This window comes from Camellia sinensis, chromosome 14 (assembly GCF_055761805.1).
Source record: "Camellia sinensis isolate YWXY chromosome 14, ASM5576180v1, whole genome shotgun sequence".
Taxonomy (NCBI): domain Eukaryota; kingdom Viridiplantae; phylum Streptophyta; class Magnoliopsida; order Ericales; family Theaceae; genus Camellia; species Camellia sinensis.
Window position 1 is genome coordinate 32818575 of NC_138974.1, and position 27655 is coordinate 32846229.

Consider the following 27655-nt stretch of genomic DNA (forward strand, 5'->3'; position numbering starts at 1 on the left):
CTTAATGTTTACATCTTGTGGGTTTGGGTAAGATGTAATTTTTTTAAGTTGGGTGAAGATATTTTAGTTATTTTAATGTGATGTGACACTATAAACAAATATTAATCTAAAAAATAAAAAATAAAATTTTATCAACTTCCCAAATCACTCCAAAAAAACTTAGTTAAAAGTAAAAAAATTACTTTTTACCATCTTCTCAAAATACCACTTAAATTAAGAGTCTTTTATATTGAACATAGATAGACCCGTACCTCGGACGGTTACCGATTGCTTAAATGATAAAATAGCATTTGCCTTTTCTCCATAATGGGAAGCTTCCACTTTCTCCATCTCATTAGATGCCCACCCCCACTTCACAATTGGAAATGGACTTGGGCTGAAAAGATGTACACAGTTGGGGTATATCCAGTGTGATTTTAAAAATAAAATTATAAATTAAATAATAAATTGTGATTTAATTATTTTGAGTGAATTGACGAATTGAATAATATTTTAATCAATTATTAAACATTTATATCATATATAGGATTCATTTGAGAAGTGAGTTAATTTTTTGACTTTTTGACTATTTTAGTCTGTGGCTAAAAAATCTCGTTTGAATTTTTTTTTTAGTTTTTTTGATTTTTTGTGAGAGAAACAATGTGATGATTATGGATTGAATGTGATGTTTTGTCTTATTAAACTAAAAAATTTTTTTTTTTTTTTTTGTAACTATTGTAGCCAAAAAATCCTAAACCTCAACTTTTCAAACGAGCTCAATACTAATTTGTATAATATTTTTCATATATATAATACAAACTAATTTTATTTAATATATTTCATATATATAACTTCTAATTTATAATAAATTTTACATCTTAAATTTCTCTCACTCATTTTTATTTTGATATTTCATAAAAAGTTAAAAAATATATATGTTTTAATTATAACGGAACGTAATGATTTTAAAGACGAATTATAAATTTTAAAATTTAATCTATAATTAATAAATAAAACGGTACGAATTAATGTAAATTGATACAATTTTAACAGATCAGCCAATATTTTATACAGCCTTACATACACCTCCATGAATTCATTGGATCAAAATTAAACCGTACGGCCTTGCTTCACAGCAGTCATGATCATTTTGTTCAAACATTTTAAAAATCTAATTACTATACTGTTACAATACCTGAACTAGAAATAAAAAAAAAAAAAAAAAATACAACTAGTTGAGGATTAAAAGAGAGAAGCAAGTGAGATGCAATACTCAATAGGACACTACTATTATTCTGGATATCTAACTTAGCACTGGAGACAACGGTTAACCCCAGGAAGGTTATAACAGAACAAGGGGTTAACTGAAAAAAAAAAGAAAAAAAGACATTGACAAAACTAACGGCCGTTAGCAAGAGGACTAACGGCAGTCAGAAGAGGACTAACGGCGGTCTCCTTGCACGGACTAGGTGGTAGACTGCTCTTTCCCGAAGCAACAAGTCGTTGCACGAAACTTTCGATTCTCTCTCCGTTAGTCTCCGTCAGCAGCCGTTTCCCGCCAAACGGTAGCGACTCCGTGCCTCTCCCTTTCAGCGCTCCCTCCGTGCTGGCCACACCGTTTGCCTGCACAGTTAACGCCGTCAATTAATTTATTTAATAATTTATTAATAAAAGTCAGATTAACAGTTGAATACTATTGGCAGCAGCGATCAGAGCTAATCACCTGAATTCTGACGTAGTCCGTGCGATTCCAACAGAAAGCATTTCCAAGCATTTGATCGACGGTCTCCGAAACTCCGTCCAGGACGATGTCCACAACTGACGCCGTTGAGCAGTCGCCGTTACGACTGAGTTTGAGGCTAGAGGTGCTGTTTAACGGACCGTTACCTAAAGAGAGGACTAACAGGTCTTCGACGCCGTTTACGGAGGGGAAATCACGTTTGTTGTGCAAAACGTGAGTGACGGCGGCGGCGGAGGGGTTGTTCATGACGAGACCGCCGTCGACGGCCAAACATGAGGTTTTTCCGTCAACGGAACTTAGGTTGAACGGCTTGAACAGTGACGGAGTCGCTGACGTGGCACGGCACACCTTCCAGAGCTCGAAGTCGTAACTCGGCGACTCGGTCGCGTCGGCTCGGGAGAAAACGAACGGCGCGGAGCTCTTGAGATCAAAGCAAGGGACCAGGAGAGGCTTACACGTGTCCTTCAAGGTCAGCACCTTACCGTCCTCTCTCGTCAATGCCTCCTTCAACACCTTATCGATGTTCGTGCCGGAAAATCTCCGTTGCCGGCGAAAAACACCGACGTGTTTGACCTTATACAGTTCAGACTGCTTTTCGGTGACGAATTTGACGGCGTCTGTAGCCGTGAAGAGAGGACGTCCGTTTCCGTCTTCGGCAGTCAGCATTGCGGCGAAGAGAGCTCCGATTCCGGTTCCGGCGACAATGTCGAAGAAATCGGCAATGCGAGAATGAGAATCGCCGGTTTTAGCTCGGATCTGATCCTCTAAGTGTATCAAGGCGGCTCCAGCAAGAAAACCAGTGGTTCCTCCTCCATCGATGCTGAGAATCCGCGTCTTCTTGCCCTCGCAGTGAGAGAGCCACTTCTGCTCAAGCTTTGAGAAGATCTCCAGCGTCACTTGACTAAGTTCCATCGAAGAGAAGAAATCGATCGCTTAGTGTATCGTTTGATTAGGTGAATTTTGAAACAGGACTCTCCGTGAAAAAGCAACAGGTCACGCTTTCTTGCTGTGAAGCATTAATGGAGTACGAATGCTCTTGAATCCATTAATGGAGTACGAATGCGCTTGATCTCACCCTCTCTCTCTCTCTCTAAAACAGTCACACAGCACAGTGGATGTGCTTTCTCTCTCTCCAAGTCAGCGTCACAGTGTGTAGGGAAGGAAGGGAGAGTTAAAAAGGCAGGGAGGAGAGTGGGGAGGTTTCAGGGGTAGTTTTTTTTTTTTCAGGGGTAGTTAGTTATATAAAGGCGCGGATTCTTTTGTTTATTTCGCTCCATTTTCGATATTTGTTGGTGTAATTTATTGCGGAGTAATCTATCGTACCAGTGTAGTTCAAAAAAAACCTATCGCACCAGTACTCTTTTTACTTTCTTGTTATTTTATTTTTACCATTTTGCTTTATTGTCTTTTTAACCTTCTAATTTTTTTTAAATTTTACTTGATTCAGATTAAGACTATAAATTTAAATTAATAATTAATTATTTAAGAAAAGTGCACCAATACAAACTCACAAATGAACACAACTACAGGAGTATTTAGTAGTTATTTGACATGTGTTAAAATAACACATTTTATTTTAACATATTATTATATTTAGATCATAATCATATTTTTTAAATCAAATCACATCATATCACTTCAAATTTAATTTATATTTTACATTTTTTTTTGTAAAATGTATACTAATCTATTACTTTCCACACAACCCATTAATATAGATTAAATAAGTTGTTTATAATTTATTTTAATTTAAAATGTGTCAATCTTATAATTTATAAGACATATACACCTTAAATAAGATGAAAAAATTAATTATTTAAAATCTAAAATAACAATTATTAATTTTTTAACAACTAAAAAAATCCATAATGGGAAGAATGAAATTAAAATTTTACTTTGACAATATTTGATTCCCAACCTCTCAAGTGGACTCAATTTATTTATTTTAAAAAATATTAAAAATTTACAATTAATTAAATTTATCACAAATTAAAATTGACACTAGTTATTTATTTTTTTTTTTTTGCCCTTTCCTATATAGCGCCTAGGTCTGTGTTCTGTGGGCGCACGTGCTGCTGCGTGTACCCATTGGATTCCGGACAAGCACCATTACCGGCTCTTTGATCGGCTTCAAGCTTGGTAAGCAAAAAATTAAGGATTTTTTTTTTTTTTTTTCCTTCGTAAACATCTCTGCCAGTATTTGTTTTATTTCTCATTTTCTTAACACATCTAAAAAAAAATACTACATAATCAACAAAGATTTATTTTCTTTTTTTCTGACAAATATTGAAAATCCAAATATGAAGTACCTACTTGAGGTTCGAGATATGATAATTTGTCACGCTCTTTTTTGACTTATTTCTCTTAATTTGTTCCATACAAATTTTACATGTGCCATTAAAAAAATAGAGACATATTTATAATTTAATTTACCAAAGCTAGTAATAATAAAGCACAAAAATATTCATATATAATATACATTCTTCTTAAAAAATCTTTGCATCTCAACATACTTACCGATCTTTATTCCTCTTATCATTTCTTTGATTAACACACTCCTCAAAATGAAAAATTACTTTGAATCCTCCCAATCTGGAGAGTGTTTGATCTGAAGTTTATGAATAGGAAGGCGATTATCTTCGTTATCAACCCTATTATTTATCTGAAACCCAAATCAAAAACATTTCCATTCATATCCAAATGCATTGGGATATAAGAGTCGGTAAATTTTAATTTTGTAATAATCTCTTTTCAGAATAAATCTTAAAGCTACAAATCTACTAGGGATAAAAAAAATTTAAAACCATAATAACATATTTTAATTTTGGAAACCAAGAGTAAAATTAAATAAATTCTTATTGGCATGCACTTAATTTTACTCTATATACAAAAATGGAAAGACAACTCAACAACCAGAAAGTTTGTTCAGACCAATAACATCTACCACCCAGAGTGCATTTATGACTGAAATTATGAAGCATATGCTTTATTTAATTTAAAGAGTAATGATATACAAATTAATAAATTTTAAAAACTAAATTTCAAAAATTCTTAATTAAAAGATGCATAAGTCAGTGAAGAAATATTATAAGGTGTACTAGTTTAAATAGAAATTTCCTAATCCAAATTCATGTTTGGAAAACAGGGCTCAATATTTACGGATGCTAATATTGATTATTGAATTAAACTCTACCTTAATGCTGTGTTTGATCGAGAGATTTGATAATAGATTTGGAAAGAAAAAGAGAAAATGTGTGTAAAACTAGGTGAAATATAAGTATATTTTATTCAGATTTCACCTCAATTTTTCATTCCTCTTTCCAAATCCCCCAATCAACCACAGCGTAAAGAAGAGAAACTGCTTTCTCACAACACGAGCAGTCCAATGATCATTTTCCAGTTAACAAATATAGTTAAGAAGTATTTTTCCAACAATATTCCACAATCTTGATTAATATTTCTCAACCTAATAATAACAATCTCTCACTATCAACCGTGACACAACACGAGAACATCATTTCCATGAGAATGACAAGATTAAAACAATTTTGTAAGTTTCACAGATGGATAACAATGCATTGGCTAAAAACATCGACAGCAAACAAGACTGTTGCAATGACTTCTTACCATTCACCTTAATTACATTGCAAAATCAAAACAATGATGTTATAATACCTACAATTTTCTTATCATGTTTGTCTATTATATTAAGTATCAACCTTAAGCACAATTTGTGAGACCCGTTCCACTAATATATTGTTAAGACATAAATTAATAAACAAGTTACAATTAACTAAAACAATATTTTTTTAAATTTGGCCTTGTTTGGGAACAGACTTTTTTAGTAATTTTTTTTGACTAAAATATGATGTAAAAAAAATTAATATTTTTTGAGATAACTTTTTGACTTTTTACTAAAAGACGTACAAAAAATAGAGAGAGAAAAAAATCATTAACTTCCTGGTATAAATTGTTGATTTTTTGACTTTTTTAATAACTTTTTAACTTTTTGACTAAAAAAGATAGTTGCCAAATTAAACTATTTTAGCCTCATAAATTATACACGAAGTCGTATCAGACATTCTATGACACAGGATCATTATTGGTCTCAAAACTGCTTGAAAGCTATCAAGGTCAACTACCAGACAATTTAGAGCATTTTGCACCCTAAAGTTTCTTATAGACTACAACTCCATATGAAAATGACAGCATTTTGACTGAGGAAGACCAACAAAATGTGTATGTCTGCATGGGTGCAGCAGATCTGACCAACTTGCACATCAATGAAGAAGACAGGTTAACAATCTAATGACAACACTATATCCAGCAGTTTAGACAGATACAGAAGAAAAGCAAAAACACAAATTTTTAATGAACCATGAGAAATCTCTATAACCAGGACCAACTTGATAAATGCTCGTGTTGTTGAACTATCTTCCAAAAGATGAATATGGACAACCATATTGGAGGTCCATGCAGGTGTAGGTTGGTGTCTTAAAATCATACTTGCGAAAAAAATATGCACATGCCACTTCTGGCTAATTTGAAATTGCTTTGAACTTTGTTTAACATCAACAGTTAGAAAACATTTCATCTAGTGGGATTGCAGCTGAGAGACAAAAACACTCAAACAGGGCCTTCAAAACCACTCCTGCTCTAAAATTTCCATTTCCTCTAATGTTGATTACAATTCTTCAGAACAGTACAACAAAAACAACAAAAAAGCTTCAATAAATATACATTACCTTTAGGAAGCTGCAAATGAAAAAAGCAACCCGCCCCATGTAATTAATTGGCTTCATAATTTGAGAGCAACATTAGTCAGTTCTCTCACCCTCTCACCGGGTTATACTATTTCAATATCAAAAACCAAGACCACAACATCCCCCTCCTTTTTTTCTTCTGTTTTTTCTAACAAAAAAAGAAAGGAAAGAAAATACCAAGAACAAAAGATTAAGATATGTTCCGATTACTATATTTCCCATATCTTCGAGAGACCCCAGCATCAGATAGTGTATCCCACACCTGCATATATGAGCCAAAAAAAAAAAAAAAAAAGTTACTTCCGTTCCACACAACTTTTAGAGGGGAAAATAGAGAGAGAATTGCAAAAGCATGAAGCATAAAAAGTTACATCCACTCACTTCCAATTTTCCCTTGGAGCCTCCTATGGCTAGCAAGAAGGGGCTATCCTCTGAGAAGGAAATGGAAAAGACAGCTCCCTGATAACATTAATAACAGGATGACACAATTCACCTCAGATTAATAAATATGTAGATTATTATCACGTCATAATTATAATGTGTGTTCTTTAGAAAAAGAAAAGAAAAGATAATCTCAAAGAATCACATACAGCTTTTGGATTATTAGATGCAACACATGATGGTTGGTTTTTTGACAAATCCCACAATTTTACCTGCAGCAATCAAATTAACCAATTGAGAAAGAACTACTATTACTATATATGGTTTGTGGGAATATGGAGGCCAACAGAAATAAAGAGACAGAAACTCAAAATCAGAAAGAGAAAATTACCATTTTATCAGTGGATCCAGTTGCAAGAAGCTACAAAAAACAGAGGGACAAACAGTTAGTATAGCAAGTACAGTGAAGTCGAGTAATAAAAATGTCTATAGAGGAGAAATATGTACATTTGGTGCCAAAGGATTATAGGAGACTGTGCAAACAGCTTTATCGTGTGCATGAAGAGTGAAACTTGGCTTTGACTCAGAAGATTGATCAGACTTAGCAGCTCGGACATCAAAACCTTCAACTGTACCATCTTCAAGACTGACCTGAAAACACAATTAGATAATGATAATTCTGCTTCAAGAGGACATCTCCAAGAAAAACTAAATTAAGATGTGCTTAAAAAGAAAGATCCTATAAACCTTCCCAATTCAAAATGAAATCCCCTGTGCTTTGCATACTTGGAAAACAAAAAATGAAAATAGCGCAAGATAGATAGTGTAAACACAGACCACAAATGAATGCTCAGTGTGTGGATCCCATGCTACAGTTTCAACATCTGCTGAAACTGACCACTTAAATCCTGTATGAGAAGGTATCCTTCCATCCTTCTGCAATCACATAAACATAAATTTAATCAAAATAATGCAGAGGCAAGGCAACTTAGCAAAGTGAATGTGCACGCGGGCGTGCACACAAAAGAAAAATGCAGGAAAACAATAATTTTGAAGTTCATAATTAATAAACAGACCCAATAAAACATTTCCATTACCATGACTACTGTATGATCAAAGGATCCACTAAGTAGAACTTGTGGCACATGATGATTCCATGCGACGGCTTGAACCTGAAAATCAACTATAGCAAGGTGATAAAAATTATAAACAAATGAAGTTTTGCGACAGTAAATACAGAAGATTTGAATCCTGAAAAAAAGAACTGTTAGCCTATAATTTGTGGATATAGATACAAGTGCCGAAACAGATATAAGGTGTCCGACTGTGTAAAATGGAAACCTCAAAAAAATGTAGACACTGGGACATGGCCATACATATGCACATTTCTATATATTCATGCTTTAGTTTGCATATTTTATATTATCCTCTGCATAGTTCCTATGTGAAATTTGTAGTTTTAATACACGTTTTTAGAACTTTCAAAAGTTTTCATGTTAATTGAAATTAAGGGTATAATTGTATTTTGCAAAGAGATTACTAACTCCATTACAAATTTAAAAAGTATGAACAATAGTTTTACAGTGTCCCCTACATCATAGATATTGACTGCCAATAGAAAGCACCCATAGATGTCTGTAAGCATATCTTCCATCAGAATTAGTTTATTTAAAGATCTCATGAGGTAAAGCTACTAAAACTTTCTACTCATCTTTAAAATTAACAAAAGAAAATGGCTTCTCCAGACCAAATTGAAATGAAGGTAACTGCTGGAACTGAGAAGTACATTTAATTGACCCCGGTGACATTCAATACAAATTGTTCTGGCTGTTTTGACACTTCGAAGGAGAACTAGGTTTCAAAAAATTCACTTCCGTAATTGTGTATATTACTAGTCAATGATGAAGCCAGGGGGTCAAAAGATTGAGGGCCATTAACATTCTAAAGAACTATTTAGTTTTAATAAAGCTTATATGCTGATACTATAGGTCCCACTCAAATATCCACAAGTAGCATAAAGAAAAGGAACAGACCCCATCAACATTGTTACCACCTTTATCATCAATGTAAAAGATCAACTTAACCAACTAGGCCTAACCTAGTTGGCCACCATACCTTCCTTTGGGCTTAGTCCCAAAGAGGTCATGGGTTCAATTCCCCTTATGGGGGTTGAATTAAAGCAGTGCAAGCCCTTAGATGCTTTGCCAAGGGTGGAAAGATTTTCTCCTGTAGGTACTAATCTAACAACTAACCACTAACATTTGCCGATTAAAAAAAAAAAAAAAAAAAAAATGTAAAAGATCAACTTGATTCAACAATGATTCCCATGATTTGTGTTGTTTACTCAATATTACATAGGTTTTTCACCATTCCAAAATCCAGAACAAACACCAAAAGGCTCCAACAATACTTTACCCATGACTTCTGGTTTTTCTTTTTATACCTTAGCCAAGCATTTGCAAAAGTGCAATCTGAATTCAACCCACTTAGAACTAAAAGTATTTTTCTATTCAGTATTTTACATGTCAATACTCATTATTAACATTCTTTATTATGTTATCTATATGACTGAACTAACAAGTGAACCAAGAAGGAGACAGGAATTTTCTAATACATCAATTCACGACACAATTAAAAAGATGTGTTGTAATCTATGAAGCACCAACACTTCAAAACAAGTGCCGTAATGCACGAACACTTCGGGGACACGTATGGGACATACCACATGGTGTGTCCCCTAATTTAATTAATTTATTTTCAAGGGACACACCGGGGACACTTCGGAGACACACTAAGGACATGTTGAGTTGTCTTTTCTCCCATTTTATTTAGTGCTTTTGATGAATGTTGAATGTTTATTTTTTTCTTATATTTAAATACTTAATAGATCATCTATAAAAAAAAAAGATATAAATTGTAAGTGTTAATTTAAAAGTACTTTTTTTTAATAATAATAATAACAAAAAAATAAAATAATTAGAACTACTTTTTGTTAATATTGATTGTTTGTGGATATAATATTAATCTAGATAGCAAATAAAAATATATGAAAACATATTTTATTGCTGTGTCTGTGTCCTCATTTTTTTGAAATCGCCGTGTCCCATGTCCGCATCCGCATCCGCATCTGCATCTGTATCCGTATCCGTGCTTCTTATAATGCATCCTCACAAATAGCATAGAGATAAAACTACAATAGGGAGAGTAACGGGTAACTCTTGCCTTATCTGTATGATGCTCCATGGTAATATCACATTTTCCAGTAGCCACGTCCCAAATCTTGACTAGTTTGTCAGCACTAGCACTGGCAAGTATATTCCTGTACATAGATTTTTACTTTAAGAGAAAATAACGGAGTGCTAAATTTAGAAAAAGCATCTCACTTGTTCATACACAAACCAAAAAACAAGGACTAAAGTTCCCCAGACCTGACCTGTACTCCTTGTTCCAGGCGAGACCAAGTACTGAATCAGTGTGGCTGTCTTTCTTGTACTTGATTGATTTCTAAAACAAAGCAAGTATCCATAATGGATTGTGGCAGGAAAAAGACAAATCCGTATTAGGTAAAACCGAAACATGGAAAATAAGTGCGGTGAAGGTGAAATTACAAGGGAAGGTGACAATAAATATCCACATTACTTAACAAAAAAAAAAGTTAAACATTGGCAGTGAAAACAGCATTCTTCACTAAAAATCATTTAATTAGATAAAAATAAAAATAACAAGAAAAAAAACATAAGTAGCAGGTGGTAGATCCAACATTTGATTGGCTAGATATAGAATACAATGTAATTTAAATCTTTTTAGACATCCAGACAAATGTCAATCAAAAGTCAAGAACGAATGTCAGAAAGATATTAGCAATTAATTTAACATATAATCAAGTATAACGATCCAATGAGATGTTATGCCAATCATATAGCTAAGGGGGGAAAACCCAAATATCACACCCAAAACAGCCTGAATGGGTCTGTGGGCTATTGAACTCACATGTCAAATGATTTACAATTTTTACAATTCACTCAATTTTGCTCAATATGGACGCAAAACAAAAGTTTGACAACAATATCCAGTAAAACATGCATGCACAAAATTGCAGGCGATCTTAAGCAAACCCAAGATTCTAAAGGCGCTGAGTTGGGAGGAAATTCACTAACTGACCTTTCCTTTTTTCTTTTTCTCAGAAATGCCGCCTAACACCACTGATGGTTGGACTTCATCCATCTGAGAACAATAAAAAAAATAAGAATTTTTGCAATAACATCTCCACCAACAGCTTCATCAGCCTATACTTTACTAAGGTCAAAGTCCGTAGTGCACATACAATGTCAAGGTCCCATATTTCAATGGATGGTTCCATTGAACCTACAGCTATGAAGTTCCCTGCCAAAAGAAAAAAACATTTGAGACGGAAAACACACATGAATTTATTGAAAAGAAACAAAAGAATGAGAAAAACAATGATCACTTGAGTTTCAAATAAAAAACTAAATGATCCAATCCAAGTAAATATCACTCAAGTTTCAAACAAAAACTATATGACCTAGGGAAAAAGGAAATCTAATTATCTCGAAAGAAAACAAATGTAACAGTAACTGGAAAAAGATAGTCTGTGATATGACAGTTATTTCCTGAGCAATAAAATAAACAAAGAAAATCCAAGGTAGCTACTTGGACAAAGCAAGTGCCTCCACAATTAAAGTTTCCCATATGAACTAGAACATGGTATCAACAACACCATAGCAGCCACAGTAAGCATCTTCATAGACCACACAATCTTCTTACATCAAGTGTACCTCAGAAATTTAGCCAAATGCGAGAGAAAATTAACATAGTGCCTCCACAGGTGGGAACTTTCAGCCCCTCCAATAACCTAGTGATTATTACCAAGACTGAAATTATCAACATTTGATCCCACTGAATATCCACAAGGAATAATTTTAGCCAGGTTAAATCCAAAGAGAAGAAAATGACCCAATCCAAGCTTGCAAAATGAAGCAATACTTTACACATTAGCTTCTGTATTTCTAAAATAAAACAATACATATATAGTTCTATTGTAGCTAATAGGACCACATTAAATTTGGAAATCAACCAAAACCTTGAAGAGAAAAAGAATGACAAACCAAAAAAAAAGAACAAAGGGCAAAAGCAGCTTTTTTCTATGAAGCACGGATACTTCAAAAAGGGTGACGTATCCGTATCGGATACTTATCGGATACCGATACTCCTCGGATACTCGCGGATACGTATCGGATACTTCTTAAAAGTATCGGATACTTCTTAATTAATTTTTTATTAATTTTGAAGTATCGGATACTCGAAATTACATATTACTTATAATATTTTGTTTAGTTCTTTCATAAGAGGAATATAGTGAGAGCTTAAGTAATAGAATTTGTCAAATTGATGTATCCTTATTGTCTCTCTCACTTCTCTCTCGCTTTCTCACTCTCTCACGTTTCTTCTCTCTGCTCTCATTCTTTTTTTGGTGTTGGCATGTAAGGATGATGTTTAATTTGCATTTGCATTTGCTTGTGCTTTTGCTTTTGCTTTTGCTTTTAGTTTTAGTTTTGAATGTTTTATGAATGTTTGAGCACTTTTAGGTTAATAAGAATCCCTCTCTTTATTTATTAATTTACTTTAAGTTTTATTTTCATGCATATTACATTATTAAAATCACAAAAAAAAAAAAAAAAAAAAAATTATGAATGTATCCCCGCTGTACCCGTATCATACTTTTTCAAATTTTGACATATCGCCATATCCACATCCCCATATCACCATATTCGTATCCGTGCTTCCTAGGCTATCATTGATGACTTAAAAAAGTACATTTGCTGAAATTTTTATTTAAGAATGGTTTTTTGGCTTTGGCTTTGGCTTTAGCTAAGGTCTTGTGATATTCACTGATGAAAGGGAACAAGTTGAAGCTATTGACCTTGAAGACTCTTAGTTTTGTAGGAATCCTTCTTCTTTATCAAGTTGTCTTTTGCTTTAAGTTTTATTTTTATGCATACTGCATTACTAAAAATTATTAAAATAATATTTTTTACCAACGTATCCCCGCTGTACCCGTATCCTAGTTTTTCAAATTTTGTCGTATCGCCGTATCGTATCGTATCCGTATCTGTATCCCGTATCCGTATCCGTATCCGTGCTTCCTAGGCTTTTTTCAACAAAGAAATGTAAGTATGTTCATACCTTTTTCTCCACCTTTAATTGGGCAATCAAGCCATGCTGTGCAGAGGGGAAAAGCTGGAATGATGATATCATGGTGAACATACATGTTTGAATCACCATCAGCAGGGTCCTCATAAATCCAAACCTATTTGTACACATTGAGCTCACCAATTAAACTGGTTGGCTAATATAAGAAGAGATGGGAGAAATGAATCCATATATTCTCCAACTAAGTACTACATGCCTCAAGATGGCTGACATCATCTTCGTTACGAGCACAAACTATGACAGCATCCTCAGCTGTTATGGTCATGTCCTCAAACTCTTCAGAGTCATCATCCTAAAAAAGGCAAGGAAATAATAAGACAAAGAATTCCATTTCCTTCAACAAAAACAAAAGAAGTAACAAAAGTCAAACAATAATGTACAACATTGGTCAAACAAACTTACATTCTGATCCTTCAAATACGGGTCCATGTCATTACTTGGATAATAAGCATCACCAATTCCCGTGCCAATCAGCTCAACACCTGCAACAACCAGGAAACAAATGCATGCTTGCTTAAAAGTACATTTGATAATTTTTGCACATAAATAAAAAAGGGACAGTTGACCAAATAATTATAATGCTTCAAGATTAAGCCATGCCTTCAAATATACAGAATCAAAGAAACTATTCCCCATTAGAATATAAGAAAACGGGAGGTGGGTTACCATCATCCTCTTCATCATAGTGTTCCATGTCTAGTTCCCGCAAAGAATCTGCTATGTCCTGAAAAGGAACTGAAGTCGTGCTCAAGGAGGCTTTGCCAAGTGCATTTGCAGCAACTAATGCATGGGCAACTTCATCACCCTGTTTAGCAGCATCAACAACCATATCTTCATCATGGTCCTCATTTTCACTCTCTTCGCTGCAAAAGAATCAGAAATACACATAGATATATACTAGACCAAAATTACATAAAATCCCATTCTTTTACCGCAATAAATTACTTTGTCTATGGAACTAAATAGTATCCTTGTATAAAGAACAGCATATTGGAATACAGGAGGGGGTGAGGGAACACGGTTACAAACAAGAGGTGCACTTCTGTTCTGTATAATCATTTTCCTTTCACATTTTTATTTTAAATTTTTTTAGTAACACATCAAGTAATGTCAAGAAGCTAATCACAAATTAACATCTAAAACGACAATGAGAGCTGATTCTGTCATTCCAAGTTACAATCATAAGAAGAAGCAAGAGAGATGGGTGGCGAATGGGGGGCAAATGGCATCTAAAGTCAACTGATTTAGTTGCAAAATGTATTTTTAATCCATGATACTGTATACAAAATTACCCAACAGAATAATATTCAGCTAAATTGAAAGAAGTAAGGATGTAAAATTTTTTACCTTCTCTCAAAAGTCCTGCTGTTCAAAATCTCTTCAATTTCCTCTTTTGAAGGAGGCTCAGCCACAGCTGGGATAGACCTTGAGACCCCTTTGGGGACCCAAGAAATAGCTGCTATCATATTCTTTAGACCAAAGGTCTATCTGGTCTATCAACAGACAAGAAAAGAATCTTTTCAAAATACAACTCCCAGAAAACATACAAATGAGAACTCTTACTAAAAGTCACAAAAACACAAAATATTAACTAAAACCAATCTTTAACTAAAACTACCTATTTGAAACCAGAATGCAAAAGTAACACAAAGCTACCAAACATGTTATAACAGGACCAATTGTAGAAATAAAGAACAAGAAAGCCAGTGGTGAAAACTCTGTTGAGTGTTGAGTCCAAAACACAATCCTATAGCAAGCTTATGAGACATAATTTGGCAAAATCAAAACTCTAATGCTGTGTTTGGTGGATTGAAATGAGATGGAATGGAATGATCATTCCTTTACAATGGTCTATTCCGTTTTGCAATGTGTTTAACAGACATGGGAATGAACAATTTGATGGAATCATTCATTTCATTTCATTCCATCGAACCAAAGACTATCTGACTGTGAAAACCTCATAATATCCTAAATATCGAGAAATTGAAGCTATCAATCTTTAGGGCAAAGTTCTATCAATTAGAGAAGGATCGTCCAAAATACGAACAGAGAATCTGTAAAAAGAAAAACATGGTGCTTATACAAATACATGTATGTGTAAATGTGTATATATCTATATATAAGCATGTATCTATATGCAGTTGAGAAAATACATGTAAGGGGAGGGTTACCTGAGAGAGAGAGAGAGTCGGGCAGAGGGAGAAGGGGCTGGACTGCGAGAGAGGGGAGCTTCGGTGGTCGGCTATGGAGGGTTTAATTAGGTTTTATATATATATACTTGGTCGGTCGGTTGCGGTTGTGGTTGCGGATCGGAAAAAGAATATCCACCCGCCCCGAACGCCTGTAATTGACCAAACATACCATAACCCGTCCCCGCTCACGCCCCGCCCGGTTTGGATGGGTTGGATGGGTTGGATCGGTGGGTTCTCCAAGTTGGGGTAAAATTGTCATTTCAAATTTTGATGATATTTTTAGTTCTTTTTATTATTTAAAAAAGTTAATTCGTTAAATGCTAACAAAGAAAATATATTGGTGAAGCTTGGAGTTTGAAAATGTCTCCTTTTTTTTTAATGAATATTTCTTTTTATAAAAAAAATTACTTCTAAAATATTTCTAGACTAGCAGAAATATCTAAATAATAAATTTTTTTATAAAGGGAATGTAAGTTTAACCTCATTTTTGGTTCTTCCTCAAAATGACTTTTATTTTTTTAACCCATTTTTAAGAAATTGAGGAAGAATTAGAAATACAAAGATTATTTATTTATTTATTTAAAAATTATAATACGATTTCCAAACATAGTTTTTTTTTTTTTTTTTTTTTGGGTGAATAATTTCCAAACGTTGTTCACATTGTTAAACAAGTGACTTTTTGAAGAGTATGAATATGGAAAACCATACCCTTCAAACTCCACACAAAAAATTAAATATTTAAAAAAAAAACTCCAATATCTCTTTATTCAATCCATTTTAATGATTAAATTTAGCAAAACTTTTTTTAAGGTCTATGGTATTAAGATATTTTATAATATAAAAGACATAATATTTTCATAGCAGTTGTGGTTTCTCAACATTTTTTTAGAGAAATTTCGCCTTAAAAAATTTCAAACTAGAGAAATTTCAAAATACGGAGAAAATATCAAAATTTATCTAGTTTGCTCAATTTCTATGATTTAAAACACAGATAAAATTTCAAAACACTAAGAAAATCATAGAAATTGAGCAAACCAGAAGAATTTTAAAATTTCTTTGCGTTTTGAAATTTTTGTGGGTTGAATTTTCTCTGATTTGCTCACAAATTTCTATGTGATTTATACTTTTCTTTATGTTTCAATCAATTTTCTTTGATTTGCTCATAATTTTCTCTGTCTGTTAACCAAACCAGAGATAATTGTATCTTTTCACAGATAAATTTTAGACAACCTTCAATAAATACATACACAAAAAGAGATTAAGAATTGAAAATGCTTGTATTCAAATTTATGCTTGAATCTGAGTTTGTCCATTGAGTAGTCAAATTGAGTACAATACTCATAAATCAGTCACCATAATGAGATATGAGCAAATCAAAATCAAAATAAAAAATCATATTGTGTGTGTTTGGTTTGAGTTTTTTAGATTAAATTTTTTAAAAATTGAGTTTTTTGTTTTTCATGTTTTTTTGTTTTTAGTGAATATTTTTAAAATTTTAAGCATTTTTTTAAACTTTTTTAGATGTACCTTATTTAGATGTATCTAAAAAGTAAAAAAATTGTAAAAAAATATTTAAAAAAATTAATAAATACATAAATATACTGAATTCTAGTAATTTTTTTTTTTGTATTTTTGGTATTTAGTGAATTTTTAAAAGATTGTTTTTACAAAAATTATACTTTTTATGTGTATTTATGTTAGCTGTGTCTAAAAATAAAAAAAATTGCTTAAAATATTAAAAAAATTTAGTAAAAAAAAAACACGAAAAATAAGAAAGTAAAATTTCCTAAAAAGTATATTTAGAAAACCAAAAACAAGCAAGTTGATTATTTTTTCTTCACCCATTCACACCTTATTTTCACACCACCCTTTCTTTTCTTTCTTCTTTTTTCACAACAATCTGTGGAACACCCAAACTTTGATTCTCTCCAAAATACTTCACAAGGCAAGGAAGTCAATATCATGCTTGGTAATTGTCAAGTAGGAATGGCAACGGGGCAGGGTAGGGTCGAGGATCCCATCTCCCGTCCCCGATCCCCGATGGCCAAAACTTCCCCGCCCCCAGCCTCGATCCCCAACGGGGAACCTACCATGGTCCCCGTCCCTGCCCCCAACGAGGATCGGGTTTTCCTAACCCCGAAAGTTCCCCGATCCAAATTTGTTTCAACATTCAGCACCATCAACAACTTTCAACATCATCAGCAACATCCTCAAAAAATCATACATAAATACATACATACATACATACATACATACTCACATGTACACATTCACACAGAGCACACACATACATTATACATAGACACACACATACATGTATACATAGAGAGCGGGGACGACAGAGGAGATCGGCTGCTTGGCAGTGACGACGGAGGAGATAGATCTGAGATCTGAGATCTCTGTATAACTGCGACGATAGAGCGAACGGTGGAGTCGACGAAGGTGAAGGCTGTGCTGAGGAGGAGGCGAACGGCAGAGATGACGGCGATGTGGACAGCGACTCCGGCGTCGCTAGTGATGGCTACGTTGAGGAGGTGGAGAGAAGAGGTACGAGAGTGAGAGAGTGTAGAGGGAAGGGAGAGAGAAAGAAAGAACATAATAGTTCCATTATATAGAGGGTTATATATTAAGGGGTATATATATAGTAAGTTTGATTCGGGGGGCTAACGGAGACGGGGTCGGGGCCTGGGTGAAAAACATATCACCGTCCTCGGCCCGAAAATCATCGAAGATTTATTTTTAAGTATCATCCCCGGCCCGTAAAGGATATTTTTCGGGAAAAAACCGCTCTAATCGGGGTCGGGGGGTTGGGTCTCCGTCGGGCCGGTTTCAAATTGCCATTCTTATTGTCAGTTCTCAAATCTTATTGGAAAATTAGCAAATAGGAAAATTAGAAAGGGCTTTAAGTGATCATGAAAAAATTGTTGTTTTGTGGGAAGATGTTGATTTTGCTAATACTCAATTCTTGAAATTTCTTGCTGACGGGTTCAAAACTGAAAAAACTAAAGAGAATCTAGCAATAATCATCCTAACAAAGGATGATTCAGATTCTATATGCCATGGAGATGATGCAGAGGAAGACCTGGATTTTGTAACTTAGATCAAATTGAAGGTGATTCCTAAGTGACGGTGTGGTTAGTGACGTTGATTCATCGGAGACCGATCACGATCCAACATGCCTGAACTACAATGGCCCGATGTCCGAACAGGTTGAGCAGGCTCTGATGACTTTTGGATCTCCGGCGACAGTGGTGGTAGAGGAGGAGAGAGAAATGATTGTTGTGCAGAGATCTGAAACCCTAAAAAGGGAGAGGGAGAGGGAGAGAGAGAGAGAGAGAGAGAGAGAGGGTGTGATATATGGGAGTGGGTGTGGGTGTGAGGGATCTTAGGCTACAAAAAAATATATATATATTGTGGACCTCTCTCATTATTAAAAGTTGGAGAGGGATGGTAAACTAAATATCCTTTAAATTTATTGTAGTCCGTTTTTATCCTCATTTTGTTTAGTAATTCAATTATGAGTGATGATATATAAAAAATATATATATATATATTTGTACAAAAAATTTACACAAATGAGATGATATGTATCTATTAATTTCAAATAAAAAAGCTTATTAAAATTACTTACAGTTTTCAAAATGCTACTGCCACACCATTCACGTTAATTATTTGTATATTTATATTTTTTTGCAAATCATTTCCCTTCAATTATTATTAATAAGTTTAGGATAAATTACAAATACATTCTTAGAGGTTTGATTAAAATATGAATCGCTCCCTACGGTTCTGGAAATTACATTCCACTCCCTGAGATTTATAATTTTATACAAATCGTCCTTTTTATCAATGAATCATTAAATCAATTAATAATTTTTAATGATGTTAGAAACATATTTCAATTAATAATTTAAGTACTTTTATTATTGTATAAGAAAGCAATCACGAATTTCATTTTTTTAATTAATTCTGTTAAATAAATTTTTTTGACAAGAGAGCATTTGTAATTTTCCAAATTACAAGAAACAATCTGTATTTTAAGCAAACCTCAAAAGATGTATTTATAAGAGAAATTTGGCTATAAACCCCCGTACCTTCCTTTCATTGTTAAAAGGACTAAGAAAAAAAATTATACTTTCAAAACCCCTTCATAATTATAAAGTCTTGCATAAATGACAAAATTTATTATTTAAATATTTTATCAGACTATTATAACCCTCAACTGAATCTTCTCACATTGTCCGCCCATTCTCTCCTCACTTTCTTCGTCTCTTTCCTCATAATCAACCTCAGTACACAACGAAATTCGAAGCAAAATCATTAACTAAAATGCAACCTAGGGCAAAGTAAAAGGAGAGAGACAATCTTGAGTAGCTGATCGATAGATTCTCTACCATTGTAGATCGATTAGAGAGATCGACACAAATCTCAGATCTACACAGATCGACATACGACATCTTCATCCTCGATCTGAGATTGTGAATAGATCGCAGAAAGCTCCCATTGATACTCGAAACCGACTCCTCCTCTTTTCAGCAGGATCCAAGTTTCAAACTCCATTGGCGGTCTCCTTTGATTCACAGCTCTCTCTCTCTCTCTCTCTCTCTCTCTCTCTCTCTCTATTAGGGCCAAATAAAGCTTCAGTACCGATTTCATTAGAGCTCATACACATTATACAACAAAATTATGTATATATGTAAATATATGTGCATTTGATTTTATGATTTTGGGTTTCTTCACATAATTTATTTCAGATTCTTTGAACTTTTGCTTGACCACTACATAGACTTCGTTTTTCTCTCTTGAAATCTCTTAGATCAATAACATATATCTAAGTTGTTGTTAGCCTTCACTGGATGTGGATAATAACATGGTTTTTTTTTCTTTGAGTAAATTACACTGACACCTCCCCGAGGTTTATATTAATTACAGTTCCTCCCATCACCTTTTGAAAATTACATCTCCCTCTTGAGGTTTAAAGTTTCATTACAGATTCTCCCTCAGCCCTTTTAATTTTTTTTAAATACCAATTTTACCCTCATTGGGTAAATTACATTGACACCCCTCACATTTTAGAAATAACATTCCCTCCCTAAGGTTTAAAGTAATATTACCAATTGCCTCCTTGGTTAGTATTAGTTGAAAAAAAAAAATTCATTGGAAAAAAATTAATTGAAAAAAAAAATTTGTTAATAAAATTTTTAAATTTTTATTTAAAAACCAACGTAAACTCATTTTTTGAATTTATGTTTTTTCCTCAAATTTATAAACTGAGACAATTATTTATAAATCAAAAAAATTATCAAACAAGTTTTTATGACAGTTTTTAAAATTTTTGTAAATATAAATTAAAACTGAAAACGATATGGTTACCAAACAGGTTTCAGATGGTAAAAATGTCGTAAAATTAACAAATAATTAAATAAGTTACCAATATAAGAAATAACTTATTAAAAGATTCTTAGGCTATGTATTGTTTGATTTTTAGAAATGTTTTTTAAAAATTAAAAATTAATTTAGTTAAGAAATAAAAAATAAAAAATAATTTTCATTTCGTTTAAAAAATATATTTTTTTATTTTTTATTTCTTAACCAAATTAATTTTTAATTTTTTAATTTTTTTTTTAAAAATCAAACCATACATAGCCTAAGAATCTTTTGATAAGTCATTTCTTACGTTAGTAACTTATTTAATTATTTGTTAATTTTATGACATTTTTACCATCTGAGACCTGTTTGGTAACCATTTCGTTTTCAGTTTTCAATTTATCTTTACAAAAATTTAAAAAACTGTCATAAAAACTTGTTTGATAATTTTTTTAATTTATAAATGGTTGTCTCAGTTTGTAAATTTGAGAAAAAAACGTAAATTCAAAAAATGAGTTTACGTTGGTTTTTAAACAAAAATTTAAAAATTTGACTAACAAATTTTTTTTTTCAATTAATTTTTTTTTAATGAATTTTTTTTCCAGCTAATACTAACCGAGGGGGCAATTGGTAATGCTACTTTAAACCTTAGAGAGGGGATTGTAATTTTTAAAATATGAGGGGTGTCATTGTAATTTACCCAATGAGGGTAAAATTGGTATTTAAAAAATTAAAAGGGCTGATGGGGGAATCTGTAATGAAACTTTAAACCTTAGGGGGAGAGACATAATTTTCAAAAGGTGAGGAGGGAACTGTAATAAACATAAACCTCAGGGAGTGTCAGTGTAATTTACCCTTTTTATTTTTTTCATTTTATTTGTTGTTGTTGTTGTATTGTTGTTGATGATGATGTAGATGAAGAAACATATTACAACAGATATCTTTTATTTATTTATTTTTTTTGTGTGTGTTGATCTTGATGAAAATGAGATAGATTGTAATAGATATGGAAAACATGATTATGAGCTGTGGATGTCGCCTTGTTGCTTCTAATTGGCTTATTTATTTATTTATTATTATTTGTTAGTAAAACTTAGAGTAAAATTTAACTCTGGTTCATTCATTTAGTATGTATTTTATTTTTTATAATAGTAAAATTTTACTCTGGTTAAAAACATGTTGATTTGCTTAACAATATAAAATTTTACTTTGAATCATAATAAACTTTACTCTGATTCAGAGTAAAATTTTACTGTGATTCAAAGTAAAATTTTATTTTGGTTAAAAACATGTTGATTTGCTTAACGATATAAAATTTTACTTTAGTTAAAAACATGTTGATTTGCTTAACGATATAAAATTTTACTTTGAATCACAGTAAATTTTACTCTGATTACTCTGAAATACACTGTAAGAATGGTTTAATAGGAGAGCTGATAGATATGAGGGTAATATAGTAAAAGAAATAAGTTTTAAAATATTAGGAGGTTTTGAAAGGAAGCTTCTATTTGTGCACACCACTTCCCCTCTTCTCACACACTTAATGATATTTTTTTTATTACATTTTTATCCTAAAATAAAATTACTAAAATATCCCTTTTTTCTTCAACCAAAACCCTAACCCTAATACCCAACACAGTCCCTCACCCTTTGGTCATCTCCTTCCTCAACATAGTCCCTCCCTCTAGTCTCCCTCTTTTCGAATCGAAGCCCCACCCCGCCCCACTTCATCGTTCATCGCTCACTCACCCTTCCTACCACCTCCGTAACCCCTTACTTTGGAACACAACACCACTGCCGCCGCAGCTCCTACTCCTTCGTGACCCTCAATTCTGCACACACAAAGAGAAAGAGAGAGAGAGAGAGAAAGAGAGAGGAAAACCTAGATCTAGAAAGAAGACTTATTTTCTTACCATTTGGATAACAGTATCGAAAGAATAGCCTCTGTTCGGAAATCAACCATCGAACCAATGAATTTGGTTTGACCATCAACATCCGAACAAAACACATTAGTTAGACCATCAAAATCCGAAGCCCCCTTTTTGCGAGAGAGAGAGAGAGAGAGAGAGAGAGAGAGAGAGAGAGAGAGGGGATGAGATGGGGGTCGCGGTAGTTGGTGGTGGAAGGGGTGGAATGGCGACTGGAAGGGAGGTGGTAACGATGGTATTGCATCGCCACCAGCGAGGTGGTTGTTGGTGTGGAAGGTGTGTGGATTAGGAGTGTTGGGAAGTTGTGTTTATGGGGATATAATTGGAATAAAAGTGTGTATAATGAGTAAATATTTTATTTTTTATTTTTTTAGGTATGTAAACTAAAAAGGATGTGCAAATAGAGGATTGAGTGTGTACAAATAGAAGCTCCCGTTTTGAAAGTATCTATATAATTCTTATTCTTTTGAAAGACAAATTAAATGGTAAGAGATCTATCACCAAATCTCTCTATTTATAATTTACCCATAAGTTTTAACAAAGGTTTAAGAATTCAATTTTCTTTTCAAGGCCATCTAGTAATTTTTGAATATTGTTTTTTTATCTAGTAATTTTTGAATTTTTTTTTTTTTTTTTGGGGGGGGGGTATTGCATTAATTCACCTTCACTACAACAAAAACATACTTTAGTGGCACTACACTAGTGGCATATTTTTAGAAAATGCCACAAAAAATGATATTTAGTGGCATATTTTTGAAAAATGCCACAAAACGACAAACATAAAAGGCTCTAGTGACATTTCAATGAACAAGTGTCACAAAGCTACAACAAAAACATACTTTAGTGGCACTACACTAGTGGCATATTTTTAGAAAATGCCACAAAAATGATATTTAGTGGCACGTTTTTGAAAAATGCCATAAAACGATAAACATAAAAGGCTCTAGTGACATTTTAATGAACAAGTGACACAACACTACAACAAAACATATTTTAGTGACACCATACTAGTGGCATAATCTTAAAAAATGTCACAAAAAGAATATTTGGTGGCATTTTTTTGAAAAATGTCATAGAGCCACAAACATACAAGGCTCTAGTGGCATTTCAATTAAAAAAAGTGTCACTTCACTACAACAAAAATGTCACTACAACAAATTTAGGCTTTAGTGACACTACACTAGTAATATGTTTTTAGAAAATGCCACAAAAATAAAAATTGGCATTAAATGTTTTAGAAAAATGCCATAGAACCACAAAACATATAAGGCTCTAGTGGCATTTTAATAAAGAAATATCACATCAATTTTATGACATTTTATAAAATAATGGCACAAAAAATTATGTTCGTGACATTTACCAACAGATCAAAAGTAAAGCTTTTTGGCGACTAAACAATTTTCGTAGCCAAAAGTCTACAATTGGCGACTAAAACTAAGTTTGGTCACTGATTATATGGGTTTTAGTGACTAAAAATTTTTTAATAGCCCAAAGTAAAGTTTTTTGGCGACTAAAAAAATTTAGTAGCCAAAAGTCTACAATTGGCGACTAAAAATAAGTTTGGTCATTGATTATATGAGTTTTACCGACTAAAAAAATTTTAGTAGCCAAAAGTAAAGCTTTTTGGTGCCAAAAAAAAATTTTAGTAGCCAAAAGTCAACAATTGGCGACTAAAAAATAAGTTTAGTCGCCAAAAGTGGTCATTTTTAGCGCGGGAGAACTAAAATCCTAAGGCGGGAATAAAATTTTTTAGTGACCAAAATTTTGGTAGCTGAAAGTGCATCTTCGGTGACCAAATCCGATTTTGGTCGACAAAAGTTAAGTTTTTTAGCAACTAAAAAATAATTAGTAGCCAAAAGTGTAGAATTGGCGACGCCAAAGGTGGTCTTTTTTTTATTTTGGTAATAAATAGTTTATTTTACATAAATTATATTCAATAAAATAATTATTTTTATACATATACTTTCATATTAATATGGATGTATGTACTATATAAATAATATATGTTGCATATATAATCATGTGGTGGTATAGAGGTGTAGTGGGAAGAGTGTGGTGTATAAGGTTTATGGTGCGAAAGGTTGGCGGTTCGAGTCTCTGCAAGAGCGGATCAAATAGTTTTACAACAAATTATCGTCATGAATGGCACTTGATAGCGTCACGAATAGTGCCTACCATGACATTAAAGTGTCACTGAAAGGTTTTAGTCTTGATGGTGTAATGACACTTACAAGTGTCACTAACTCTTTTTTTAATGGCGCTTGATAGTGCCACAAATAATATCTACCATGACATTAAAATGTCATTGAAAGTTTTCAACCATGATGGTGCAGTGGCACTTGCAAGTATCTACCGTGGCACTCGTATCTACCGTGGCACCGATAGAAGTGACACTTGTTCAAAATGCCACAAGACCAAAAAATGTCATTAGAAGAATAGTTTTGTGGCACTTTCAAATGTCACTAAACTAAAAAAATGTTGTAGTGCTTGAGTGCTGATAATTACAGTTATGTTTGGAACTTAGATTTTAAAATATTTTAAAATTAAGTAAAGGGAAAAGTCAATAAATATATAAAGTAACTTTTTTAAAAAATTTTTTTTTTATTTTTTTATTTCACAAATCTCTTCTCAAATTTTAAATATAAACATAGTCTAAAGAAATCAAAATCTGAGCAACATGTCATGGCCATAATTTAGTTTCCTCACTTGATTTGTTAATCGTATTGAACTCATCACAAATTATGCTCAATTGAATTTTAAGAAACTTGTTTGGAAAATAAGGGACTAATTTGATAAAAATAAACATAAAAAACATATTAAAATTATTTATATTCTAAAAAAATCATATGAAAATAATTTTAATTTTTTTTACAATGAATTAGATTATGATTTTTTTTTCTTTCCAAAAACACAAGTTTTTAAAACTCACAAAAAAAAAAAAAAACCTGATCATACACATCACGCAATGAATAATATTGTTTCACCATAAATTAAGATGTAACATGAGAAAAAATATCATCCAAAAAGACCAAACGAGCCTAACACATTCAACATCACACAATAATATCTAAATAAAACCATAACATTCATACCCAAAAAAAAAAAAAAGTTCCCAAACAGACGATTGATTTTGAACACGAATCAGAGAAACATTCCTAATAAGCAAAACCAGAAACAGAAAATGATAAAACCACAATGGACAACCAAACTTTGCTTAGAGAAGAGGCACTGTTCTGTGGGGCAGGCACATTCGGTGCAGGTACTGGTGACAGCAGCACTGGCGGTGATGGTGACAGTGATGGTGATGGCAATGGCGGAGATTGTGGCGTCTGGTGAGGAGCAGGAGCAGGACTTGAAGTTGGATGCGGAGCGGTAGTGTTGGTGGTTTTAGGAACACGGACATCGACCTTTTGGCCGGCTTCACAGTGGCCGGGAAGGCTGCAGATGAAGTAGAAATGGCCGCCTCTAGTGATGGTGAAGGAGTCGTTGCCGCTGTTGAGGGTGAAGTAAGGAGCCGTGGCATTGCATGCATTGAAATTCTTGTGGGTTACTCTTATCACGTTGTGAAATTGCTTGTTGTACTCAAACACTACATCAATAATAATGCAAATCAAGGAAAAAATGCAAAATTTCTCGCACAAGAATAAGCATAGGTCTTTGCAGTCAATTGATGCATGTGATACGACAAAATATTATGAAAATAATACTTGTTTCCAAATATATTTAATCATTTTTTTCAACTTTTAATAATAAAGTGCTTGTTTACACATATAGCATTCGTTACATTTTAAAATTAATACAATCCACCATAATATATGATGAACTATATAATGGGTAAAAAATCAAGTAAAAATTTCAATATTATATAGTCATAAAGTAAATTGAATCCACCAAAATACATGAAAAGCTATTTAACATATAGGAAAAAATTCCTATAATATATAAAGTTTCATTAGTAAAATTTTGTACCAAGATAATTACAGTACATATTTGATGTCAACTCCTTAATAGAGAAAATAAAGAAAGAATGATCAAGAAAGGAACATAAAGTCCCAGAAGAACTCAAAGAAATTTTATGAAAAAATTTGTGGTAATAATATTTTAAAATATATTATGGGACAAAAAACAAATTAAAATATTATAGAATAACAAGAGAGAAAGAGAAACGAACAAATGGTGTCGCCGACATGGAAGAGCTTAGCAGCGGACCAAGCCTTGTAATCAACATGTCCAGTGTTTGTCCATCCAGCTGAGTCCCCAACCTTATACACTGCACCCTTTGACACCCCACAAACACTCACCACCATCACCAACATTATCACTAGTTTCTTCCCCAAACCCATCTCTCACACACTAGAGAGAATATATTTAGTGCAGAAGAAATTAAAATAGAAAAAAAAAGAAGCTAGAGAGAGAGAGAGAATTGGTGGAATGTGCCCCTACTGCTACTGCGAGGCCCTTTTTAACAATGCCCACCACCAGTCACCATTATTATTAACTTTGGAAAGTTTTGAAGATTTCCTTCGAAAAAGGGAATTTTATTAATTCACAGCCAAATTTTTGTTTAATTTTTTTTCTTTTCAATTCACATGGGTGATTGATTGTGTGCAAACATTAAATTTGGTTGCTGAATTATTGCTCTTTCTTTTTCTATCTTTATAAATTGCCTTTAATAAATTTTTTCTCTATTTATGATTATCTTGCCAAAAAAACTGTGATACGATCTTTCTAGTTTCCTTCAGTAATTTTTGCAATCTATGATTCTCTATCTTTTTTTTCCTTGGGGTTAAATAATGTATGATTTTCTTGCCCAAAAAACTATGATACGTAATGATGTCGATCGTCCATGTATAATGAGAGTCAATTAGCTAAGTTGTTATATTTTTCATTAAAATCTTTCGTCCATTTGTTCTCTTTGTCTTTCGTTTTTGCTTTCTATCTCACTTTTTTCTTTAAATATTTCAATGCCCTTTGAGCCATACTGAAGAGAGGGGGGAAAAAAAAATCATACCAGTAAGTAAAAATTTATTTATTTTTTTCAACATGCTTTGCTTTCAAAAATTCTGGAAGGTG

The 27655-nt window shown here is 33.0% G+C and overlaps 2 protein-coding genes across 3 annotated transcripts; both read right to left on the reverse strand.

Annotated features, from left to right (window-relative positions):
- Positions 1-1127: 1127 nt before the first annotated feature.
- LOC114287107 (putative inactive patatin-like protein 9) lies at positions 1128-3958 on the reverse strand. The gene is made up of 2 exons (XM_028230388.2): positions 1703-3958; positions 1128-1602 (listed from the first exon to the last, which is right to left on the reverse strand). The coding sequence occupies exons 1-2, from the start codon at positions 2630-2632 to the stop codon at positions 1378-1380; spliced, it is 1155 nt and encodes a 384-aa protein (XP_028086189.1). The 5' UTR covers positions 2633-3958; the 3' UTR covers positions 1128-1377.
- Positions 3959-6353: 2395 nt separating this feature from the next.
- Positions 6354-15396, reverse strand: LOC114287830 (uncharacterized). 2 transcript variants are annotated; one of them, XM_028231293.2, is made up of 17 exons: positions 15267-15396; positions 14443-14588; positions 13762-13958; positions 13498-13577; positions 13292-13387; positions 13069-13192; positions 11189-11247; positions 11026-11088; positions 10298-10368; positions 10087-10183; positions 7962-8036; positions 7702-7800; positions 7372-7515; positions 7256-7285; positions 7074-7136; positions 6865-6942; positions 6354-6745 (listed from the first exon to the last, which is right to left on the reverse strand). In XM_028231293.2, exons 2-17 carry the CDS (start codon positions 14559-14561, stop codon positions 6674-6676), a joined length of 1467 nt encoding a protein of 488 aa, XP_028087094.2. In that variant the 5' UTR covers positions 14562-14588; positions 15267-15396; the 3' UTR covers positions 6354-6673. The 2 variants fall into 2 exon arrangements, with proteins under 2 accessions (XP_028087094.2, XP_082763496.1); XM_082907370.1 differs by having other exon boundaries at positions 14443-14583; positions 15267-15342.
- Between the last annotated feature and the right edge of the window lie 12259 nt (positions 15397-27655).